We start from the raw sequence: 19,121 nt of genomic DNA on the forward strand, positions 1-19,121 counted from the left end.
ACAAGCATGTACTATCAAGCCTATAAATATTTGAATTAACATCTCATCTTTGATTGATTAATTGATTGATCATATACTGATAACTGAAATTACATGATCCTGGTGTTCTGTATTCTGGTGGTTCCTGATTGATACAGATAATATTACATTTTACTGATTAATGGCAGCGTTTAGCATTTAATATTTTACCAAAACAATACGCAACACAATAGCTTGTGCTTTAATTTTGTACAGTAGCAAAACCAGAGTATTTTCCTGTTTAACTATGTGTAACTTTCCGGAATTCATGGACCGCAGTCTTGCGCCACTTGATGCCCCCGCAATCTCACACGCACGCACCCACACACGCACACATTCCACCAGTGACTCTGTTGTGATCGTCTTGTTGCAGACGCGTTTTGGATTATCAACTGCTGTTACTGCGACGATGTGAAGAACAGCGACAGGTAAGACGGTCCGAGGTTCAGGGTCTGATTCTGGTCCAATATCAGGATTCAACAGCTTATCAGTTTGCCAAGCACCGCTGCTTTTGGCAGATGAAAACGCCAATTTGAAGCGACGCGCTTCGGTAACGGCACAAATGAATGAGTTCATCATGGTGCACATTTACGGCTATGGATTGTGTAGTTATTTGCGTAGCGGAATGTGACCAGAAATATGAAATTAAACAACGGTACGATAATGTCACCCAAAATTAAAGTTCAAGAATAAATATACACTGTAACAAGTATGTAATGAACTTCAAGACAGCGACATGGTTATACTGGCAAAAAGTGCTGTGAGGGGTGTTTTAAATGGGGTCCAAGGATCTGTACGTTGATTCCATATAAAACGCAAGGGTCTCCCACATGATGCCTAGCACAGCTGTCTAGAGTGTTGCTAAGCAGCAGAGGAGCTGTTGGCGTTGCTATAGGTGATGCAAGTATGCATTTGACATAAAAAGCCGTGTTCTGATGTCAGGAGTGCAGTGGACAAGCTGCAACATCACTACATCACTCCATCAGTTCGTTTGTGGATAAGAGCGGGCTGATCTGAAAAACTTACAGCAAGGTGTTATTTACTTTAGTATTAAACAACTAACACTCGTGTTTTTGAAAGTGCATTTAGAAAGAGCACTTCCTATGAGTCATATTTTTTAATTATTGCAGCTAATTTTACCCTTTCTATTATAATATTGAGAACATTTATATTTGCCATTGTTCAATACGCAAGATAATTTACAAGACTTGCTCTATTGTGAGTGATTGAAAGTGTTGCCTGTCCTCACACTTTATATCCAGGGTTGCTCAAAGTTTCTGCTTACAGGAAGTCTTTCCCCATACCCATAGCTTGACAGTGTTAGGATTCTCTTGATTTATTCGTAAAGATTATTAAATAGTCTGACCTGAGATTAATTTTGAATTGGTATTATTTGAAAAAAACAGATAGATAGATAGATAGATAGATAGATAGATAGATAGATAGATAGATAGATAGATAGATAGATAGTGGGTTTTTTTTTTGGGGGGGGGTGCTGTGGAATAGAATGCTGCACAATATATCACAGATTTACCAGAAGTATAATATTATTACATGCATGGTGTCTCAGAGATCCTTCTAGTCCAGATATTGTGGTTAAAATAACAGCATACGTTATAAATTAAAGATAATCTATAGACAGAAAGGGGCAACATATTACAAATACAGGAAACATGACTGTTCTATAGACAACACAATAGTAGAGAACTGCCAAATCTCCAGTCCAGACCTGTCATCACTGAAAATAAAAGAAGACATTTTATTTTCACGACAGATGCTTTTAGAATGTTTGTAGCTTTTCAGACTGTTTAACTGCATTTTTGAATCAAGTTTGAGAATTTGTTTTTGGCCTTCTGACTGTTTAAACAGATTTGTGGATGAGTCAGCTACAGTGCCGGAGTACATTCCTGTTGGTACTTTCACAGCTCTTGGTTCTTATGAGCCGCCAAGACAAAGACACTTAGAGTTTGATGTGATGAGTTCTGAATAGCCCGTTACCAGCCTCAGCTCGATGTGTCATGTTCACTGCTTTCATTTACTCTGTGAGAAGGCTTTGTGTTTTAAGTTTTAGCCAAATAGTGTGTTGGATACCGATCGTACAGGGAGCGGATGGCCCGTATTAGCAGGCCCGACACCCCATACTCTCGGAGGACCCCCCACAGGACCCTCCGAGGGACACGGTCGAATGCCTTCTCCAAGTCCACAAAACACATGTGGATTGGTTGGGTAAACTCCCATGCACCCTCGAAGACCCTGCTGAGGGTGTAGAGCTGGTCCACTGTTCCACGCCCAGGATGAAAACCACATTGCTCCTCCTGAATCTGAGGTTCGACTATCCAGCGGACCCTCCTCTCCAGTACCCCTGAATAGGCCTTACCAGGGAGGCTGAGGAGTGTGATCCCCCTATAGTTGGAACACACCCTCCGCTCCCCCTTCTTAAAAAGACGGACTACCACCCCGGTCTGCCAATCCAGCGGCACTGCCCCCGTTGTCCACGCAATGTTGCAGAGTCGAGTCAACCACGACAGCCCTACAACATCCAGAGCCTTAAGGAAATCTGGGCACTTTGTAGACTGGAAATGATGACTCCATTACTTTAAAGAGGTCAAAAGTATTTCATACATCCAATGAGCCATTCAGCCATCAGGTTTTTGTGCACTGCCTGAGCCAAATTGCAGACATAGGAGCCTCCAGAGGCGAGGTGGGTTGCCCTGCACAGGTGACACCACAGGGCACTTCAGGATATTTTTTTTTACATTGTGAGATTATCCTTAAAAAGTTTCATACCATATGTTCTCCATCTCTTTTTCATGTTGATGCTAAATTAATTACCATCTATGCTCATCAATTAATAAAATATATGGGAAAGTTTTTAATTGGCTGCCTGCACTTAGCATTGAAAGACATTAACATCACCTTAGTGTAGTAATGCTTTTGAATCACATGTCCAATATTTTGCTAATGATATGCTTTGTAAAAAATAAATTTAAATATAAATATAAAATCTTTAAAATCTCTATTTAAGGTAGTCAATTTGCCATGCGTTCTAAAAGCTAATGCTGCTTTACAGAGCCATCAACCTCACCTCCCTTTATACACATATCATGGATTAAGAGAACATTTTGGTGTACTCTGATAAATTATTTACAACTTCAAGCTGTGTGGGCCTGCATTTTATATTTCTCTCATGCTGTTTCTCTCATGCTGACGATGGACTCTTCTGCCCTCTTTGCCCTAAACCGCCTCATATGTTTCCCTGCAGCTGTCAACCATGTCCCCCTGCTGTCTGTCATAAACTATGAAGCTGCAGCCACATTTTGCATCATTTATAGAAAAACTGTGCTCAGTTTATCCATAAATAGTTTATCTACATAAACTACTGAACTACGGTATTTATTTCTAGTAGTACTCTGCAATAAGTATGAATTCTATCTTTTTCAAATAAATAAAATAAATCCAAACTTTCTATTTCTGAAGAATTTTCTGAAATTGATTTAAATAAGACCATATTGTGAACAAATACCCATGAGTAGAAATCTGTAAAATATTTCCTGTAGGTGGTAATGGCATAATTGTTGTAATGGCATCTTATTGTGTTTGTCCCTCTTTTGCTGTCTAAACAGCCCTGACCCGTAAATGTCATGGACTAATATGGTCCCCTGAAGGTGTACAGTGGTATATAACACCAACAAGTTAGCAGGAGATCCTTTAAGTCTTATCTATTGTGGGGTTGGGGCCTCCGAGGATGATTGATTGGATGGAGATTTCGAGGGACTGGAGGATTTGGAATTTTTTAGACCAGGTCAACACCTTAAATTCACGTTCTTCAAACCAAGTCCAAGCCATTATTGCGTGACAGTGAGCATTTTCCTGCGGAGAGGGTCCTCAACCATAACGGAATATGCTGTAGTTTCCATGAAAGGCTGAATTTGGCATGTATACATTTTTAGATAGGTGGAACCTATCAAAGTAACATCCGCATGGATGGCAGAACCCCAGGATTCCCAATAGAACATTACCAGAACCATCACATTGCCTGTGTTGGCTTGTCTTTTTTTTTTTTCCCATAATGCATCCCGGTGCCATGTGTTCCCTACGTAAGTGCCCTTGGCTTTCCAAGTCACTCAATCACTTTCTACCGCCTGTTCCTCCACTTTCCAAGTCATGTAAAAGAAAATCTAATTTATCAGGCCAGGACACCCTTTTTCGTTGCTCCATAGGCCAGCTCTGATGCTCATGTGTCTATTGTTAAATTAGTCTCTAGAAGTGCCTTTTTTCACCTGAGGAACATCACAAAGATTAGGAAGCTACTGACACGGCATGATGCGGAAAAGTTACTCCATGCATTTGTTACTTCCAGGCTGGACTATTGTAATTCTTTATTATCAGGGTGCCCAAACAACTCTTTAAGAAGCCTCCAGTTGATCCAAAATGCTGCAGCCAGAGTTCTGACAGGTATTGATAAAAGAGATCACATAACTCCTGTAATGGCGTCGCTTCATTGGCTGCCCGATAAATTTAGAATCATTTTTAAAACCCTTCTTTTGACCTACAAGGTCCTCAGAGGCCTAGCTCCATCCTACCTGGAGGAGCTAGTGACACCTTATCAGCCCAATAGACCACTCCGCTCTCAGAATGCTGGTCTACTTGTGGTTCCCAGAGTTTCTAGGAGTAGAATGGGGGGCCGAGCATTTAGCTACCAGGCCCCCCTGCTATGAAACCCCCCTGCTCCCTCTCCTGTCCGGGTACGGGAGGCTGACTCCAATGTTCCCTCGAAGCTGCTTGCACATACTCAGCGCACAAGAAAATCTATGCAAGGTTTTGAACAAGCGTTATACTGGTGTGTGGCCACAGCGTACCCATCTGATCTTGCTCACAGTGGTCCTCAGTGTGCTCAGGGAACTTGTGTGTCTGCTCAGACACATGAAAAATTAGAGGGAACACTGGCTGACTCCATCGCTACTTTTAAGATCAGACTTAAAACCTACCTCTTTGAAAAAGCTTATTGTTACTAATTCTGTAGTTCCAGTTACTATTATAGATAGACAAATTATCATACTTAGGGGGGTCGTCTAATCGTTAGGTCACATCTTAGCTATGCTGTTATAGGCCAAGGCTGCTGGGGTCCGGAAACATGATCACCTGACAGGCCTCTGTCACCCCACTGGGTCATGGTTTCCTCTCCTCTCCTCTCCTCTCCCCCCCCGCCCCGCCTTCGGAGCTGCATGATGACCTCCGGCCCCGCTGACCCGTTGTATAGTGTATTTTTGTGTGTGTTTCTGTGCTCTGTGCCTCTCCTCTCCTCTCTCTCCTCTCCTCTCCTCTCCTCTCCTCTCCTCTCCTCTCCTCTCCTCTCCTCTCCTCTGCTCTCCCTCTCCTTCTCCCTCTCCTCTCCTCTCCTCTCCTCTCTCTTTACCCAGCCGGCCATCAGCAGAAGGGTCCCCCTACATGAGCCTTGTCCTGCTCAAGGTTTCTTCCTGTTAAAGGGGAGTTTTTCCCTTCTTGGTGGTTCCCTCCTTGATAACTACTAATTTTTGTAGACAAGGAACACCCCACAAGGGCTGCAGGTTTCGAGAAGCTCTGACCCAGTCGATTAGCCATGATGATTTTGCTCATGTTAAACTTGCTCAATCTCTTGGTTTTCAGTTATGATGTTGAGGCTGGCTAGGGGTCACAGGAAACTGTGGTATACAGAAGATAATGAAGTCCAAATTGCACTGAAGGCATAGACATATACCATATTTTCACGACACGACTGTATTTTCACGACCATATTTCACGACCCTGTATTAAAAGGCACAGTCTCAGTTATGGGTGCTATTTCTGTATTTAAAACATACACAAGGCGCACCGTATTATTAGGCGCATGGTGAAACATACAGTAAAAAATGACAACGGAAGTAAAACAGTGAGTTTCGACACATTTATTGAACAAAATATTCATCCTTCCGCCACAAAACCATCAAAATTTTCATCTTCTGTATCTGAATTAAACAGCTGCACTATTTCAATGTCCAACATCCCGAATTCCTCTTATAATCATCTGAATCGGACTTACCGACCGGTTCCGCGTTGATTTTGTGAAAGCTCTTAAAATACATGAAGACGGTATCATAGCCCATGCATCTACAATCCACCTGCATATGGTGGCATAACTTGCCCGCCGCTGCCTCGTAGTCCTTGTGAAGGAGTGTTTGCCTTCCGTCATCCAGCGCTCTGTCCGTTTCCGTGGCAGCCGAGAACCACGGTGAACGACGACTTCTCGTGCCCCGTTGTGCGTATCGCCACCGTGCTGGTCCCTTTTTCTCCACTTTGTGGGTCAAAGGGATGTTAAAAGACAGAGGGATCTCATCCATGTTGGTGATGTGGCTGGGCATGGTTATCTTGTTGCGGCAGTAGGTACGGAAGATGGCCACCCTCTCCTGGTAATCCGCGGGCAACCGCTGCGCAACAGTTGTCCTCGTGCGTATGGAGAGATGCCGCCTTCTCATAAAGCGAAAACACTAAGATTGCTCGATTGCCATTTTCAGCCGCATATTCGATGTCCTGCAGTTTAAAGTAAGCCTCATTCATACACGTCTCGCTTGACCGGCGCCATTTTAGGGGATCCTTACGCGTAGGTGTGCCGCTAATCGATTGGCGGAGCATTTACCGTAGTGCACACACCAAAGGCGCACAGATTTTGGAACTCAGTCCACACACAAGGCGCTCCATATTATAAGGCGCACCGTTGATTTTTGAGAAAATCTCAGTGTTTTAGGTGCGCCTTATAGTCATGAAAATACGGTAACTGAAATTGGTAGGTGGCACCTAAAATACTGTCACCATAGTATGACTAGTGTAATTTGGCAAATGTTATAAATTAAATCTCAAAAAGTTAATGTTAATGTTAAAAGAGTGATGAGACATAAAACGTGATCGACTGCCAACTACTGGTGGCTGTGAATGTAACTGCATAGATACATTCACAGCCACCATAGATGAGCTGATGAGAGTGAGGATCTATAAGACCTAAGATAAGATGGACACTGTAGACACTGTTGGGATGCAATTCCAGACCTCAGGCTTGCGTGAATACAAGGCATCTCACATCCATTCATCCAAAAAAGGCTGGAATGAGACCATGGGTGAGATACACAAGAGAGAGGGAGAGATAGTATGGCCAAGGGAAAAAAGTGATTGCAATGACAGCAATCTGAATGGGAAAGAAACAAAAAGGAGAGACATTCTCACAGTCTGAACAGTAGTGTGCCTTCTTTGCAGCCTCTGGTGAGCCAGTATACAGTATATTCAAGCTTATGATTATGTTATTGTTCCTGGATGAAAATCTGTAGGAGGAAATTGATGGTATCAGGTATTCAAAATAGATTTGAAATCTAAAACTACAAAATCAGAAAACATAGCTCCTCACATTGTGTGACATAATGAGAAAGATGAGATGAGAAATGAGAGAGAGAGAAAATTGTTTTATTGTTGGAGCCACTTTGATTGATGATACTCCAGAGTTTACGTTTGTGTGTGTGTGAGAGGGAGGGGGGGGATTCCCTCTTCGGCTGGTGCTTTTTTTAACCGCAGCATTTATAAAAGTATTCCAAAGTATTCCATCCAAAGAAAAGCTGGCAACAATCAAAGATACCTTTGCGTCTGTGAGAAGGCTTGAATATATTTAATGTTCAAGTAAACACTTCAATCAATCAATCAATCAATCAATCAATCTTTATATAGCATCTATTACAATCAAAGGAAGAAACCTTTAGCCAAACCAAGCTTATATAGGGGGACCCTCCAGCTGATGGCCGGCTGGGTAGAGAGGGCGGAGCAGGAGGACAGGTAGAAGAGAGACTAAGCAGAGATCAATGAAATACATTCATTATATTAATTCTAATAAACTGCCAGTAGAATTGAATGGGTCAGCGGGGGGGGGGCAGAAAAACTACACAAGAAATAACATCACGGATCTACTTGGTGGAGAGGAGAGGAGAGGAGAGGAGAGGAGAGGAGAGGAGAGGAGAGGAGAGGAGGTCTTTCAGGTGATCATGTTTCTGGATCCCCGGCAGCCTTGGCCTATAGCAGCAATACTAAGATGTTAGCCTAATAATTAGATGACCCCCTAAGTATGATAATTTGTCTGTCTAGGATAATAACTGGAACTACAGAATTAGTGAGAGGAAGGTTTTACGTCTAATCTTCAAAGTAGAGATGGGGTCAGCCTCCTGTACCTGGACAGGGAGCTTGGATCAGTAGTAGTAGCCGCATCAGTAGTTTCCTGATCTTTGCGATTAGTCTCAGGTGAAAAAAGGCACTTCTAGAGACTAATTTAATGTGTGAGTTAAAGAACAGATTTTGGTCAAAAGTTACTCCAAGATTCCTCACAGAGAGACTAGATGCTAAGAAGATGCCATCTAGAGTGATAATGTGATCTATTCTATTCCTGAGAGGTTCAGGACCAAACACCATGACCTCAGTTTTTCCAGAGTTAAGGAGAAGGAAATTTGAAGACATCCAAGACTTTCTGTCTTTAATACAGATCTGAAGCTTCACTAATTGGTCTGTCTCCTCTGGTTTCATGGATAAATATAGCTGAGTGTCATCAGCATACAATGAAAATTTAACTTAATGACTTATCTTTTGCTGTGATAACATCAATACAAGATAGAAAAATAAAATAGAAAAATAACATGAAGTAGAAGTAGTCCTGATGTGGTTGTATTTGGGTTTCAATGGAGACATTTATTCCCTCAGGAAGAATTAAGGTCAAGCAAGTATCTTTATGTGCATCTGACTTATAATGCTGTTCTTGTATGACTATGATAGGGCTAAATAATATAGCTCATTTCCAGCTGTGCGCCAGTGCACAAAGCAAAGTCAATAAAATGTGAAGGTTTGGTGTGGAAGAACTTGACTGGCACTGAGTCCTGAGCTCAGCCTGAATCTTCAAATTCAACACCAGTGTGTGACCTGACAGATGCGCTTCTGGAAGAATGGGCAAAAATTGCCACTAAAGTACCTCTTGGACTGACGGTCAATTTATTTTTCAGTATCTTCAGATAGAAAATAGCAACACAAAAGTAAAAAAATATACTGCAAATATACAGTGGGACCTCTACCTATGAACGTCTCTACATGCGAAATTTTCAGGTTATGAAACATCTCAACGGGAAAATATGTCCTCTTGTTACAAAAGAAATTTCTGGATACGAAAGGCAAAAATACGCTACCGCTGCTACTCGCAGCTCGTGGAGTTTAGTGAACGCAAACATCCTTGTAGCTGCTCTGCCATCTTCCTGTAATCCCATTGGCTAGGAGGGACGTCAATATGTACAAGATTGTGTGTATCCCAGCGTCTTCTTTGTCATCTTCGGGATTTATTGTGGGTGTTCGTATGTTTGTCCATTAGATGGCGGTGTTACCACAAGTGTTAACGTTCGTTGCTAGTAATGACGGCTAATGTAAGATTAGCCTGTAATAAAGTTCATTTTGTTCCGGGAGAAGCCTTGCACTGAATTCCTACATTTATTGTGCAGTAATCTAATTGTAACATGTATTTGTTACGTGTTTTGATGCATTTTTATGATTTATAGAAAAAATTATGTCTGAATTTTGGGGGGCTTGGAACAGATTAGGGCATTTAAATGGAAAACGCATCTCTACTTTCGTAATTTTCAGGTTACGAAACAACTTCCGGAACCAATTAATTTCGTAAGTAGAGGTCCCACTGTATAGTTCACTGATACTTGCTTAATTTAAATGTTTTTTGTCAAAATTCTGCAAAAGTTAAAGTCCTTTTAAGCCTACAGCAACAGAAAGCAATGGCCTACAGAGCTCCAGATTTTCAGCTTAAAAAATATATAATGCCTTTTGTCTACTATATAGATGTACAACAATCAAAAACAGACAAGAAAAAGTCAAATAAAAATAACTTGGCTTGTTGTTAACGTCTCTTTGTGACACAGACTCTTTCTGACTCTTTGTGTTTCACGAGTACTTCAATGGTTCTTTTCTGCTATCAAAAATGTTTATTTGTCAGTCCTATAGTAGGAAACAAGTTTCCCTGTTCAATAAAATTATTTCTTTGCTCACTACAATAAATGCCAGTGATAAGAACAGATGACTCTTTAATATAAGGAGAAAAATGACTAATGCAACATCAACTATGTGAATTAAAAGTGTTTCCACAGTCATACAAATGTTGATTATGATGTTGGTGCCATCTTTATTATAGAAATATATACTGTATGTGTCATGAGTTCTTTTGCTCAAAATAATTGATGATTGTATTAAGTGTCACAAATGCACTATATCTATATTGCACTTCTCCATTTATCTCTGCTCTCTTTGTAAGTCACTATTCACCCATTTACATTCATACACTAGTGGCAGAGACTGAGCCATCTGTGCATTATAATTAACCTATTGAGCATATTTGTACACTGAAGAGATGGTTTTAGGAGCTATTTTGGGTTTCATTGTTTAGAATTGTTGACTCAGGTAATTATCAGTTCCTGGGCCAATATGGATTACATCACCCTAAGCCATAGCTGTGTGTATGGCTCCCATGTGATTACCATGATTGCCGTGCACAAGTAACATCTTTTCACGCTGAATGTGGAGTGGATGGTGTGCTGGGATATCAATAAATAAAGGAATCACTATCGATGGATTAGTGATTCAATGAATGAATGAATGACTCAATTAATCAATACCTTCTGTTATTGTAGAGCTAAAAAAGATGTTTAAATCAGAAAGGCCTTCAGTATTCAGTGCTACACTTGCAGTATATAAACACTGACAGAATCCAAGAGTAACAACATTTAACTGTTCAAGTAATGGCTGTTGTCTTGCATTAATGAGGTTGTCTTTCTTATTATGCTACATCTTATAGAACGTGAAAATGTTGGATTTTGCATGACCTGGCAGACTTGTTTGCTTTATAACTACAGTGAGCAGTTGACTGTGATTTCATGCTTTAAATGTTTCAGTGGTTGAGCTTTTCGTGAGATTCTTTGGAGTTGTAGTACTTTGGCTGAAGGCAGGGATTAAAATTAGTTAATGGATTACTTTATAAAACACTGAGATTATTAGCTCTCCCAAAAGCATCATTTATTTCCATATTCCGTATCCGAACAGCTCTTAACTCTCACGAAAAATATTATTATGTCATTAAAATAAAACTTCTGGAAGCTTTTTTTTATCCACACAGTGAAATATGCCAGAATATTGAAAGTACAGTAATCAGGAAGTAGTCAGGGTGGTGGTAGCTCAGTCTGTTTGGAACTGGGCTGAGAAGTGGAGGGTTCTGGGTTTGAGCCCCAGTGCAGGGGGGAAGGTTGCCAGAACACCTTCAGTGCACTGCTGAGGTACCCTTGAGCATGGCACCGAACCCACAAATGCTCATATAGGGCCCTGTGATGAACTGGCAACTCATCTAGCAATGGACCTGACCTTTGCCCCCATTGTGTATCCTCCCTGTGACCCTGAAAGGGATAAGGTGGTTAAGAATATGAGACAAAGGACAATGATGATAAACAAAATCATACTGTATGAACCACTTACTGTCCAGCATACATCCATAGACCTGATCTAACAATGGCTAATGGATTGCAAAATGATCCACATTCGATTGCTTCTAATTAGAACTGAATTTCTCCATTTCTTTTTTTCTTATCTGAAGAATTTAGAAAATGAATTGGTCAGTATATATTTAGTCTGACCTTTTCAGATTAATCAATTATTGAAGAATGAGCAATACTTGTTCATATGTGCAATATGGCTAATGTATGAATATAATTTATTAAACCTGCTGACCAGGAAATACCAGGAAACATATTCAAACACCTCATAACCAGCTCTCTCACGAAAATAAAGCTTTGTTTGCTCATCTTACTGGTTATCCCTCTGCTTTTGTTACCAGAGCTGAGATTGGAATTCTTTGAGGTTTTTTTTTGTATCATTATTATTATGTGACTCAGACTGTTTTGAAAGTCCATTTCAAGATTGCAAATGTCCGGTAGCGTGAGCTCCAGTAACAGTGCCATGTTAACACCTCTCTTCTGTAGGAGCCAACACCATCATTCAATCACAATTATGCTGCAGATGTTTGTGTGATTGTAGCTCTTCCTCTTCCATGAGGGCAGCCCTCACCAGCATTGTCTACACCCTCAGCATTGCTGAGTGCAAAGGGTCATGAGCACAATTTACATCAAAACACTGAAAACATATACACAGATGTTTTATTTGTATATTTACATTCATAACCTTTATGAACTACCTGTATCCTTATACTTTGTAATTGCAGTGGCTTTTTGGATGACTTATTAAATTAGTTGTATTGAAACTCATGCCCCCCCCTCCATTTTGCTTATTACCCCATTTTATTCTGCCACCTACAGCACTGGGATGTAAGAAGTGTGGCTTTAACCATGTCACATAGCCGTTGTATCAGACAGGTTAAATGTACATTTCGATATCTGAGTGTAAATGCTGTTGTTTCCAGGCAACAACATGTTTCTTCACAAGGAATTAGAAAAGGAGGAACTCTGTGGTCTCATTTTGGTAACACAAAAAAAGACCTCCCCTCTCTCCTTATCCTTCTGTGTGTGAATGAAATACTTATCTGCAGTTTGATTTCCTGCATGTACACATGGCTCTCAATGCTCCGGTGTTTTTTTGTTGATTTAAATTAGGCGTGTATTACGCTCCTGCCTTTGATGACCACGACTGGTGTTTCTGTTAGTATTAAGTGCCATTAGTTTAATTCTGGAAAAAATGTTGAAGTGTCTGTGAGCAAGACAACAAAAGAGAGCAAAATACTGCTTCTCCTGAAGCTGTCCCCAGTGTATGCATGTCAGGGATGCTTATTTTTTTATTAACTCTTTATTCAGCCATCAGTGTACAAATGTGAATATTAAAGGGGACATGCATATTACCTATATAGACACAGTCTTTTAAGCATCTTATCTGACAGAATTAAATGTACATGTGATGCGAGTGCGCGTTTGTAGGTGTTTGTGTTTTTGTATGTGTTTGTGAAGGAGTCGGTACACTGGCACTGGTCATCGCAGTCACATCACTGCAGGAAGTTCCTGGGTTTAATTCTTTGTGGCTCTCTGTGTGGACCGTCCATGTATCACCTGACCTTCTGCTCTACCGAGGTCATCACAGTTGCCGTCATCCATGTCAGGAGTTTAGCTGTGTCATCGACTGACATCACAACGTATCAGTGGAAATGACAAATGAGCTTAGCTGCTTATAGTAAAACAGGGACAGTTACAGTATGAGTTAGAGTACAGTACAGTATGAGCAACCCGGCACCTAGGCTATTCTCTTCACAAAAATTACAAAATACATAATGTGACACCACCAAAACCAATGCTAAAATACATTCAACAAAGCCTATAAACTGATTGCATCTTTAATTCCAAAATAAAGCAAATTGGAAAATGAAAACTTTAATGATACAATAAAACCAATTACCGTAAGTTATACTTTTGCTGTACAGACAGTGCAGTATTTTACAAAATAACTTTTGAGATACAGTTTCAGAACTATGGTCATTATTGCCTGATGATGAATTGCTAGGGCTATAAAGTCTCTCCTTCTTTTCGACTTCAGTATAATGCACTTTTACATTTAAATGATGTTCAAATGCAGAAATGACTTATTGGAATTATCCTGATGTTTTCTCTAGACTTCTCTATAGTTTAAGCTACAGCAGGTTGTGCCAGAATAATGACACTGAAAATGTGTTATCAACACTACTGATGTGTTTGCATGCATTGTGTTCTTCCCTAGACAAATGGGGCTAATGTGAGAGCAGTTATACATAGAAGAGAATTTCTTCCAGTTAGCAACAACTGTGCAGTGGTGGGGATGTGAGAGAGACAGGTAAATGTATGTGTCTGATTCTCAGTCTCAAATAAAACGTTTAATCTTCACCAGCTATGTAACTTGTAATTTCAGTTATTTCTATTTGCTATGTCATACATGTCACTGGAAATTAAGTATAAAGTATATGTACTTACATATAATCAGATTACAATTACTTTAAAACCTCTTGTGTAAGGTCATCCATGTTTAAAAGAATTAAAATTCTAGGTTAGTTCAACTGTTTGTAGATCTGACATGTTCTTGTGAAGATGATCACAGGAACAACACCTTGAAAATAATTACAAATATAGCAGTTATTTTGAAATTACAAAGTTTTAGAAGCTGTCACAGAACTAAGATAGTAATATAGCACTTTGCTTTTAAATGTACTCACAATACATGAAAAACCAACTTGGTTGGAATATCTAAATGGATAATTTGTTGCATTTGTGTCTTCTAATTATTGGACCAGTACTGACTGCAGTGCAGTGATTACAATTTCACAAATCATGCACATCAGCCATGAAACCATTCTTTTAAATTAATTATAATGCTTGAAGCTGTCAATTCTACAATCAAGTCACACTGCTCATTCATTATTCTGAATAGAACAGCTCAAATGTGCAACATGGAGGAACAGAAAACAGCAGTAGAAAGCACAGTTTGCATACAATTGTATTTCGCTGCCAAATCAGAAAAAAAAAAAAATTTTTTATCATTCTCACTGGAGTGGATAAACATAGCGAAAGCAGTGTTCCGTCTGAGTGGAAACTCATCAGTCTATCATAGCTTGTAAGTAGAATATGAGTGTTAAAAACATGATTCACTCTTCTTTCACAGTCAGCTGGTCATTGCAGTCCCCACCTCCTTCACACATCCCACCACTGAGCTGTTCCTCCGTATCTGTCTATCTTTTGCTGGTTCTCAGCCATGCATAGAGACAAGATTTCATTTCTTTCAAGCACTGAGCAGCAGAAAGAAAGAAACAGGTTAAGCCCACGCTTCTCTCTCTCCTCAATCCTGCTTTAAAGACTGAACTGAATCATAGCAGTTAGTGGGCGAAAAGTAAGACAGGGGGGAAAAATCCTTTCCACGCACATTCTGACGTACTTCTCCATAGTCAATTGGGGGTTGTATGGATGGGATGAAGAAGAGAATAATTGATGGAGAGGGAGCTGTTGCTCACCCCCAGTTCCTCTTGCTTCGTCTCTCTATAGCATTTTAAAGCCTGCTTTGTTTACTCGTAACATCCATCCACTGAAATAAAATCCTCAGGTCTCTGCATCAAAGTATTTCTAAATAAGAAACAATTACGACAGCAAATTGGACTTTTATTCGCACTTTACATGGGTGTGTAGGTTTGTGTGAAAAGGTTTGTATAGTGAAGAAGTGCTTAAGAAGTGCCAGGTCTAATTTAATCTTCCAGCGTTAAGAGTGACAGAACATCCAGAATGTTTTGTGTTTGGTAATATGTACAACAAACCTCTGTTACTATAATTTCTGTGGGTATGATTTGAACAGCTATAGAATTATTTTATCCCCTCAAAACATCAGGAAATATTTGTCTTGAAACTACTAATTAGATAAATGAATATGTCTTAAATACATATGAAATAGTGACACAGATAACAGAATTTGGCTTGGTCTTGCTGTCACTCATGGCTCATGTCTTCCTGTATTGGAAAATAAGTAGAGTAAATATACTTTTGAGCATCCAGTGCATTTGTATGTATTCATACAAGCGTGTCCAGAAGACATCATGTATAATGACTGAAATTCTGTTTAGTCATATGTGTTTCACATACAGCTGAAGTTGCCATGGTTACACATTCTCAGTCTTTTTGAATGGGAAGGAATTTGATACAGAGATAGTCAAGAGGAAGAGAACATTTTAGTTCAGGGGACATGTGCACGGTTAAAATATATGTTTAATGCCAGATATGTTGCTATTTATTGACTTGTTTTCCTGTCTTTATTTGAAAATTAATGTTAATTAATGTTGATATAAACTATTTTTTTAATTTTATTTTTAAACTGAATTCCTTTACCTGTCAAAATTTTACTGCAACTGTGAAGGTCAAGAAAGCAAAGTTTGAATTGTAACCAAATCCTTTTTGACTGAACTTTTTCACATGAAAAATCTGGTAAACAAAAAGAAGCTACCCCCCCCCAAAACATAAGAAATCTTAATTCATAAGAAAATGTGAAATTTTGAATAAAATTTTAATTCAGTTAGATGGGTTCATGAAAAACAAATGAATGCATTAAACAGATGAGGAACTGCAACATACAAATTAGAGGAATTAGAGGCAAAACCAATGATATTCTTTATCTCCCGGATGGCAGAGCTTCTCACCCTATCTCTAAGGGAGAGCCCAGCCACCCTATGGCGGAAGCTCATTTTGGCCGCTTGTACCCGTGATCTTGTTACTTAGGTCATTACCCAAAGCTCATGACCATAGGTGAGGGTAGGAACGAAGATCAACCAGTAAATCCAGAGCTTCACCTTTTGGCTCAGCTCTCTCTTCATCACAACGAGCCGTTGCAGAGTCCGCATTACTGCTGATGCCGCACCGATCCGCCTGTCGATCTTCTGCTCCATTCTCCCCTCACTCGTAAACGAGACCCCGAGGTACTTGAACTCCTCCACTTGGGGCAGGATCTCCTCCTTGACCCGGAGAAGACACTCCACCTTTTTCCGGTTGAGAACCATGGCCTCGGATTTGGAGGTGCTGATTCTCATCCCAGCCGCTTCACACTCGGCGGCGAACCGATCCAGCGATCGTTGGAGGTCACAGTCCGATGACGCCAACCACATCATCTGCAAAGAGCAGAGACCCAATCCTGAGGTCACCAAACCGGACCCCCTCAACACCATGACTGCACCTAGAAATTCTGTCCATAAAAGTTATGAACAGAATTGGTGACAAAGGACAGCCCTGGCGGAGACCAACCCTCGCTGGAAACGAGTTCGACTTACTGCCAGCAATGCGGACCAAACTCTGACATCGATCGTACAGGGAGCGGACAGCCCGTATCAGTGGGCCCGGCACCCCATACTCTCGGAGGACCCCCCACAGGACCCCCCGAGAGACACAGTCAAATGCCTTCTCCAAGTCCACAAAACACATGTGGTCTGGTTGGGCAAACTCCCATGCTCCCTCAAAGACTGCCCCACCCTGCTGACCCACCGTCCCACGCCCAGGACGAAAACCACATTGCTCCTCCTGAATCCGAGGTTTGACTATCCGGCGGACCCTCCTCTCCAGTACCCCTGAATAGACCTTACCAGGGAGGCTGAGGAGTGTGATCCCCCTATAGTTGGAACACACCCTCCGCTCCCCCTTCTTAAAAAGAGGGACTACCACCCCGGTCTGCCAATCCAGCGGCACTGCCCCTGATGTCCACGCAATGTTGCAGAGTCGTGTCAACCACGACAGCCCTACAACATCCAGAGCCTTAAGGAACTCCAGGCGGATCTTATCCACCCCTGGGGCCTTGCCACTGAGGAGTTTTTTGACTACCTCAGCAACTTCAGTCCCGGAGATACGAGAGCCTGTCCCCAGGTACCCAGGCCCTGCTTCCTCACTGGGAGGCATGTTGGTGGGATTAAGCAGGTCTTCGAAATATTCCTTCCACCGATCCACAACATTCCGAGTTGAGGTCAGCAGCACACCATCGCCACTATAAACAGTGTTCACAGTGCACTGCTTCCCCTTCCTTGGATGCCGGATGGTGGTTCAGAACCTTTTCGAAGCCGTCCGGAAGTCGATCTCCATGGCCTCACCGAACTCTTCCCATGCCCGGGTCTTTGCCTCGGCAACTGCCGTAGATGCACTCCGCTTGGCCTGCTGGTACCTATCTGCTGCCTCAGGAGTCCCACAGGCCAGTAAGGCCCGATACAACTCCTTCTTCAGCCTGACGGCATCCCTCACTGTGGCAATGCCTGAACCCGCTGGTGTCCACCAGCAGGTTCGGGCATTGCCGCCATGACAGGCACCAACCACCTTGCTGCCACAGCACCGGTCAGCCGCATCAACAATAGAGGCACAGAACATGGTCCACTCGGACTCAATGTCCCCCGCCTCCCCCGGGACATGGTCAAAGCTCTGCCGGAGGTGTCAGTTGAAGCTACTTCTGACAGGAGACTCTGCCAGGCATTCCCAGCAGAGCCTCTCAATACATTTGGGTCTGCCGGGTCTGTCTGGCATCCTTCCCCACCATCGGAGCCAACTCACCACCAGGTGGTGATCAGTTGACAGCTCTGCCCCTCTCTTTACCCGGGTGACCACAAAGTCAGTCATTGATCTACGGTCTAAGGCATCCTGGTGCCAAATGCACATGTGGACGCCTTTATGCCTGAACAAGGTGTTCATTATGGACAATCTGAGACGAGCACAGAAGTCCAACAACAGAACACCACTCGGTTTCAGATCAGGGGGGGGCATTCTTCCCAATCACACCTCTCCACCTCTCACTGTCGCTGCCAACGTGAGCATTGAAGTCACCCAGGAGAATGAGGGAACCCCCAGAAGGAGCACTCTCTAGCACTCCTTCTAAGGACTCCAAAAAGGGTGGCTACGCTGAACTGCTGTTTGGGCCATAGGCACAAACAACAGTCAGGATCCGTACCCCCACCCAAAGGCGACGGGAGGATACCCTCTCATTCACCGTTGTAAACTCCAATATACAGGCACTGAGCCGGGGCGCAACGAGGATTGCCACCCCTGCCCGTCGCCGGGAGTTGCCTTGGCAACTCCAGAGTGGTAGCGAGTCCAACCCCTCTCGAGAAGCCTGGCTCCAGAGCCCTTGCTATGCGTCGTGGTGAGGCCGACTATATCTAGTCGGAACTTCTCAACCTCGCACTCCAGCTCAGGCTCCTTTCCCATTAGGGAGGTGACATTCACCTCTCTACTAAGAAATTATTAATATCAAATACTGTAGATCATGTAATATTTGATCGGAGACTGATCTATTGCTTGTTCATTCACATAGGAAAATCCGGCATTACATTACATGTCTCCTGTCTGCCTCTGGTGCTGGTTTCCACCCTCAGAGGGTGAGTCAAAAGCTTTTTGTTTGCCTGCTTCCTTTTAACCCAAAAATAACTTGATCTCAGACCTATTTTCATTTCTCCTTCCACCTACACGCTCAGCATCAGCTTAGCCTGCATGGTACATATTTCTGTTTGAAAACTGTAGCAGGAGGTGGTGGCAAAAGGAGTGAGGAGGTTCAGC

General features: G+C 41.9%; 1 protein-coding gene across 5 annotated transcripts in view; it reads left to right on the top strand.

The window, feature by feature from the left end:
- The first annotated feature begins 263 nt into the window (after nucleotides 1–263).
- The window catches only part of LOC130539457 (disks large-associated protein 1-like), a 57,980-nt gene continuing 39,122 nt past the window's right edge, over nucleotides 264–19,121 (top strand). Inside the window, exons 1-3 of one of the 5 annotated variants that reach the window (XM_057057797.1) lie at nucleotides 264–446; nucleotides 13,810–13,908; nucleotides 18,880–18,943. In XM_057057797.1, coding sequence (XP_056913777.1) covers nucleotides 13,907–13,908; nucleotides 18,880–18,943 — 66 coding nt within the window. In that variant the 5' untranslated portion in view covers nucleotides 264–446; nucleotides 13,810–13,906. The remainder of the gene's footprint in view (nucleotides 447–13,809; nucleotides 13,909–18,879; nucleotides 18,944–19,121) is intronic. The other 4 variants (XM_057057800.1, XM_057057801.1, XM_057057802.1 and 1 more) reach the window with 4 other exon arrangements.

The sequence above is a fragment of the Takifugu flavidus genome, chromosome 15 (assembly GCF_003711565.1).
Source record: "Takifugu flavidus isolate HTHZ2018 chromosome 15, ASM371156v2, whole genome shotgun sequence".
NCBI classification, from domain to species: domain Eukaryota; kingdom Metazoa; phylum Chordata; class Actinopteri; order Tetraodontiformes; family Tetraodontidae; genus Takifugu; species Takifugu flavidus.